This window comes from Gigantopelta aegis, chromosome 15 (genome assembly GCF_016097555.1).
Source record: "Gigantopelta aegis isolate Gae_Host chromosome 15, Gae_host_genome, whole genome shotgun sequence".
Classification (NCBI taxonomy): Eukaryota; Metazoa; Mollusca; class Gastropoda; order Neomphalida; family Peltospiridae; genus Gigantopelta; species Gigantopelta aegis.
The window spans coordinates 32,411,252-32,418,771 of NC_054713.1; the positions used below are offsets into that span (position 1 = coordinate 32,411,252).

Here is a 7,520-nt window from a genome sequence, read left to right on the forward strand (position 1 = left end):
GGCCCATTGGGCTATTTCTCGTTCCAGCCAGTGCACCACGACTGGAATATCAAAGGCAGTGGTATGTACTGCCCTGTCTGTGGGATGGTGCATACAAAAGATCTCTTGCTGCTAATTGAAAAGAGTAGCCAATGAAGTGGCAACAGCGGATTTCCTCTCTCAATATCTGTGTGGTCCTTAGCCATATGTCTGACACCATATAACCATAAATTAAATGTGTTGAGTGCGTCGTAAAATAAAACATTTCCTTCCTTCCTTAAATGGCTTTAACCACTACACCACTGAAGACGAAAAAAAGAAGTAGAACAAAGAATTAAACAAGCCCTCGTGGCCGGCTGTGTTTGTGTATTTGCACAAGTAAGAGCTGACTGAGCATACATGAATTGGATTTACTAGACAGAAAAGGGTGATAATCCGTCAAGTCCATAGCAAATCTGTGTAAACCGTTAAGCAATCTAATGTAGCATTTAAGCTGGACACAAAAAGGTGTTAGAAGTAGGAAATACATGTAAACCCGTATCCAGCATTCTCTTAAAGACTAGAATGGCAATGCCACGAAAATCACTAAAGTTAACTGCAGAAGTGGGTAGGAAACATTAGACAGTTCAACATCGGACGCCTTTAGCTGTGTAATTTTTAATATCTTACATTTTTCTTATTACATGCAGCTACATATCGATCATATCCCACTTTTTTTCAATATTTTTTATATATAGAATGGAATCATGGCTATGTTGTCATAATCAGAAACAATTACTTTGATTCTTAACTAACAAAAAGTGCTTAAAATGTTTGGAAAACGGTTTATGGTGGTGATTGTTAGCTGAAGAGGAAAGTACACAAAGTGTACATTTCAAGTCAAGTAATTTGTGCAACTCTGGATTTTGTAAGTCACTGCAGTGTGACCATACCTTTATTATTATTATTTTAAATTAAATTTATATGCTTTTTAAAATAATAATGCTTTCATATCCGGTAAAATGAAATTAATTTCAGAGTTGATAATCACTTATAAACTTGTGTTAAGCAGCCACTTGTGTTAAGCAGCCACCTGTGTTAAGCAGCCACCTGTGTTAAGATGCCACTTTTTGATACTCCCTTTTGATGCCTGCTTAACACAAGTTTGACTATACATTTAAATTAGCAAAATATGGCACCTGTAATTTTCAGATTGTACCTATAATTGTATTTTTTTAACAAAAGCAGGCCTGGTGCTTACAAAGCTTTTATAGAGAAACCTCGAAACTCTAACAGAAAGAAAGAAGGAAAGAAATGTTTTATTTAACGATGCACACAACACATTTTATTTACAGTTATATGGCGTCAGACATATGGTTAAGGACCACACAGATTTTGAGAGGAAACCCGCTGTCGCCACTTCATGGGCTACTCTTTCCGATTAGCAGCAAGGGATCTTTTATTTGCACTTCCCACAGGCAAGATAACACAAACCATGGCCTTTGTTGAACCAGTTATGGATCACTGGTCAGTGCAAGTGGTTTACACCTACCCATTGAGCCTTGCGGAGCACTCACTCAGGGTTTGGAGTCGGTATCTGGATTAAAAATCCCATGCCTCGACTGGGATCCGAACCCAGTACCTACCAACCTGTTAACCGATAGCCTAACCACGACACCACCGAGGCCGGTCGAGACTCTAACAGAGTCTGAGACACTAATGCCATGACAACGCCATACAAACTGTATGTGTGTGACGTCATTAGAGATTGAGTCTGGACTCTAAACGTTTTATAAGCACAGGCCCTAAGCTAGCTCTGGTGAGTAGAACATTTCTCCAAATTATCTATTAAATTAAAAAAATTGCAGAAATTTATTAACAAAATATCAATGAAATTATTTTGCCAAATTAAAATAAAATTTGCAATTTCTTTTTAAAATTTGCAATTGGTGAATTTGGCGAGTGCCAGAACTAACTCTGAAAAGGATAATGAAGAATACACAGGAATTATAGAAATAAGTATTCTAAGAAACTGCATGATTAAGCCAAAAATAATGTTATTTATTTTTTTACATACAGTGTTATAGGGCCCTGTATCTTTACGGTCGCAGGTGTTCCATATCCTATATTATAATACTGCTTTGCATGGCCAAACAAAATGAAACTTCTATTCTTACTTGCCGAATGACCACATAAAGCCTGCTTATGGTTTTTGTATGCAAGCTTTAATAAACCATATCCATTCTATTCTCATTGTCCGTCTTAGGCATGTTACTGAACTGTGTGCCCAGGTCAGTGTGCGGAAATGCATGTTGGATATCAGTACACATGTATATACATTTATTTTATAGCCTTCCATCATGGGTATAATTAAGAAGTAATTGATGAGTTTTAACTCATTAAATTACATACAAAATATTGTTGTTAAATGCTGCATGTGACCACAAGCAAAATGTGTTACAATACATTTAAAAAATATATATAATGAGATTACAAAATCAACTTGTTTGAAACTTCAGTATTTTACATAAATTCTAGGTGCATATAAAACAGATCTGTACTAGTTAGTTTTGGAGAATCATTAGTCCTAGAATGTACACATACAACATAAATTACTTCTAATAACAATTTAAAAAAAAACCCCAAACCACCCCCCCCCCCCACTGTCAGTGTGCACAAATAGCTGGGGGGGGGGGGGGGGGAGAGCTTTAGCATTAGCACTTTATCATTCGGATAATGCTTCCTGGTTCTCTTATGTTTTCTTTGAACCATTCATTAAAGCAGTGAATACAAAATATATTTTAGCAAAAAAAACAAAACAATAATTCATGTAATTCTGCTAGAAATTTACCACTATACTGCTTCATGCTTCATTAGGTCCCTGTTATTCAACTTCCTCATTGTCAGTTTGATTCTGTAATGCTTGCCAACTTGTGGACTAATTGTTAATTCAAGACCTACAGTTAAGATTTAATCTTGTGCAATAAAGTCCATGGGCAAAGTTCCAACGGTTACTGTTGTATTTTAATTCCATATTTTTTAGTACCAATGAACATACATGTAATAGAGATTCACATGAAGATTGACATTGTCTGGTCCTCTATTCTGTTGTTGACAGTGAAGCAGTTGTCTTAAAATTACCAGAAATATATTGCAGAACCCAAACGTCCAGTTTATATGTACAGTAAAGTACTCTTTATAACGAACCAAAAGGGACCATGATACTTAGTTTGTTATATCAATAGTTCGTTATACACATTTGCATAAATTGGTTATTAATATATAGGGAGACAGGGTTTCTGCCAGAGGGTAAAATGGGTATGGCCCCCCATACCTCCTCTTGACTGTGGTTGCATTCAATTCTACTGTGCCATACCCACAAATTTCTTTCTGGCAGAAACACTGGGAGATAAAATGGGGCTTTACAGTCAGTTCGCTCTATGCAGTAGTTCGTTTTAAGCATGTTCGTTTTAAGTATTTTACTGTATTGTTTATGAAAGAAAACAAAAAAACCCCAGAATATGAGAAAGAAAAGTTGGCAAAAATGTTTTGAGGAAATAATGGACAATTGTGAGCCCACATAAATGTATACAGTGAAACCCCTCTCAAGCTCAGACAGTGTTTGTAGCGCTCAAAATTCACAGTGGCAATCAGCAGAGCTACCGACAAATTGATTTGCAACAACATTTTTGTTCAGGTATTTACTTTGTTATTATTTGCACTAAACTATCATTTCAAGATGATCAGAATTTCAAGGGCTGTGCTTGCCTATTCACTATTTGATGTTATCAATCTAGCATCTTATCAAGCTTGGATTCAAGGCAGAGACTTCAGAATTTGTTACTTGTGGCAATTTTGAAAGGTTTTTGCCATAGACAAAAATCAATAAATATGGCAATTTTTAGTCCGACTGCCTACAGCAGTTTTAAATCAGTAACCTTTGCAACAAATAACCACAAATTAAAAACAAAAAATTATCCTTTCAACCAATGGCAATTATGAATGGACAAAAAACTGCCATCAGCAATGCCAAAGCCTCTGACCTATGTCAATCTATAACGTAGTTACGACAATAGCCGCTGTTGTCACCATTAAGTTTGAGCCCTGTCTTATGCTTGGTCAAACATACAGCACAACCTTTTAGTTTTCAGTTTCGTCCAGTCCCACAGTCAACACAATTAACAAGTCAAAAAGAGGACTGTACAAACAGAAGAATGTCTGCTATGACCGTTTTACACTGTTGACTTCTGCCACCAATTAGTTTCTTCAGTTTGTCAAAAGGCTCAAATGTCCAATGTAAATGACTTCTGTCCACCAATGCAGAGAGAAAAAAAAAATCTTTGAAGATTGTGGTACAAAGGTAAAAGAAAATTTGTAGAAATGTTGAAAGATACTGGTAGTTGTATGTACAGCCAGAAACGGTGATTATACAGGGCTGGTGAAACACGATTAGCCAGTTGGACGAGTATGTCCAGGTGCAAGTGAAGGAATTGTAGCAGAGGTGTGTGTATCTACTGTGGAAAGTGAAGTTTAGGGGAGAGGGGTGTCAAGCCATGCTCCCCAAGAAAACACCATGGCTATCTGTCCATGAAAGTGGCTTAGTGGTTATATAGTTGTTAGTGGTTAGTTATTAGTGGTTAGTGAAAAAGAGATCAGTACACCTAAAAGTTACTAAAACTAAGTTTGGGTGAGAGTCAGTACCTGGATAGGAATCTATAGTCCGTCCCATCATTCTATAAAAATGTCTTTGGCAAACAATTTCAGTTTTGTTTGACATAAGAAGAAAAGTTTTGGAAATAACAAAATAATACTATTTTTGTATCCAGTTTAGAAATCAATCTGCTCAGAAATAAAAATAAATTGTAGTAAATTACATAGCATGAAAAAAAAAAGTGTGTGGGACGGACTGTAGAACCTACTGATGGCCATTGCAAAACCCAGTTATCACAGTTGGTATTATTAGTAATAAATTACACTAAGATGATAGAATATAGTCCCCAAGGCACCATCTAGTACATGTACAACTATTTTAAACTTTATTTTATAACTTCATCTACACAACGGAAAAATGTGGAGCAAAAATGCAGAGCCAATGGTTAACCCAGGTTATTTTAACTCTGTAAACAGTGAAGGACAGACTCCACTGATGTACCATGTTATCTTTAACTCTCATATCTGAATTTCTGTAGATGGATAACAGTTGTTAAATGATAGTGCTATGTACCATTAAGAGCTTTAATTCAGGTTAAAACAAGATGGGTACTTTTGACCCAGGATAAATTATCCATGTAAATCCAGTATATATATAATTAACTTTCAAATCTTTCACTTCAGTTTGTGTATATTGATACCCAAACACCATTAACCCAGAGTAAAATCCCATTAGTAAGACTCCAGTTTTAAACTGTATTAACTTTCATGTATGCCATTATATTAGATACAGTGGTATCCATATACTTCAAAACAAGACCGTCATGGTGTAAAACGTCTCATCTAAGAGGCAAAACTCGTCTGAGTGTAGTTACTGTAGGCACACAAAAATGGATCTAGACCGTAAAGGAACATTCATGGGTTTGCTGCAATTTTTAAGATGTTATCGACTAACAGAGACTTTTTAATGATTGTAATTACATATCTGCATAAAATATTAGTGACTGCATATTAAATGTGTTTCTGATCATTCTGATATTTGCACTAGGTTAAATTTCATTTTATTTCCTAAAATATAATTTTTTCGTACGTATGAAATTATTTGAAGACAAAATCCAGTTTTGGGCTTCTTACAAATATTAAGACGACCAGAAACATATTGAATATACAGGCACTGATACTTGAAATAAGAAAATATATTTAATATGTAAGTTTAATCGTAGAAATATTTCATTAGTCGGAAACATCTTACAATGCAGCCAACTCAGGATTGTCCCTTTAACAAAATGTAACACCAATCCCACTGCTGAAACCAAATATTGTGATGATTTTGTCACCTCTGCCATATTTAAAGCATTCATTCAATGCTAAAATGTCATGCCTCTATTTATAAATATGTCCTTGTTATTGGTAAAATTCCTAATCTTGATGGATCTGGAGCCTAATTCACTAAACTCTCGCAACTTTGCGATCTTGCAGTGCAATGCTAAAAGACTTGCAAAGAGGATGCTTTGTTGTCTAGCAGAGCCTAAGAAAGCTTCGTGAATCAGGCCCCAGATCATTGAATGCTCTTGCAATTAATGGGGGAAAAAAAAATCTCCATATTGTAAAATATGTACATATACATGTATTCACATTATGACAATCTGTACATTATAATCCGTTTTTTTTTAACTTATTACAAATGTTATAAGGCTTAAATATAGTTAAGATCTTTGCCCTCTTTGTACTAGAGGAATAAAACGATTCCTAAGTAACATAAATATCACATAACACATATGCTCCTCCTGTATTATACTTATTACAAGCATTATAAGAAACGAAGCAGCCCATTCCACACATTGATTCTCATCAGGAATTTCAACAATACAGGTTATATTTTTGGAAAATAGTACTAATCCAACTGCCCTGGGTAAGACTGTACTGTTCCAAAATAAAGAGGATGAGGTATTATTCAACATTTCCATTCTCAACCTCAAAATCTATATGAATTTCACAAACATAATTGGCTAGCTTCTGCTTATTCGAAATAACAGGTTGTTCTTAATTAGAAGGTAGTACTAATCCAATCATCATTGGTTAATTGTGTACTGTAACAAGATGAAAAGCTTGATATATTGTGCTACATTTTGATTCTTGACATCAAAATCTCCTCAATTAATTTCAGGAATATAAACTTCTGCTCCTGTTTACTAACAAATTGTTTTTTAGAAGGCAGATCTATAACCAGATTGTCATAGATAAACATAACAAAATGAAGAAATTATTCCACCTTCTGATTCTTAACATCCAAATCTGCTATATGAATTTCAGGAATATAATCTGTTATTTGCTGTTCCTGCTTTATAATAGGTTGTTCTTTAGAAGATAGTACTAATCCAATTGTAAACATGTACTGTTAACAAAATAGCCAGACATACTATTCCACATTTTCATTTTCAACATAAAAATTTCCCAAATTGAATGCATTTCAGGAATATAATCTGTTATCTGCTGCTCCTGCTTAATAACAGGTTGTTCTTTAGAAGATAGTACTAATCTTCATGTAAACTTTAGCAAAACAAGGAGCCAGAGAGATTATTCCATATTCTGATTCTCAACATCAAAATCTGCTATATGAATTTCAGGAATATCTTCCACTTCTGCTTACTAATAGATAGTTTTTTTTAGAAGATAGTACTAATCCAATTGTACACATGCACTGTAACAAAACAAATAGCCAGAGAGATCATTCCATATCCTGATTTTCAACATCAAAATCTCCTATGTGAATTTCAGGAATGAAATCTGTCATCTGCTGCTCTTGCTTACCAACAGTTAGTTCTTTAGAAAATAGTAATTCCAGTTGTCATACATACACATGTAATTATTCCACATTTTGATTCTCTACATCAAAATCTCCTATATGAATT

The 7,520-nt window shown here is 34.7% G+C and overlaps 1 protein-coding gene across 1 annotated transcript in view; it reads right to left on the reverse strand.

The window, feature by feature from the left end:
• Positions 1–5,806: 5,806 nt before the first annotated feature.
• LOC121389771 overlaps positions 5,807–7,520 on the reverse strand; it is a 47,354-nt gene continuing 45,640 nt past the window's right edge. The window contains exon 5 of the mRNA XM_041521419.1: positions 5,807–7,520. This exon is cut by the window's right edge and continues 1,168 nt beyond it. Coding sequence (XP_041377353.1) covers positions 7,475–7,520 — 46 coding nt within the window. The 3' untranslated portion in view covers positions 5,807–7,474.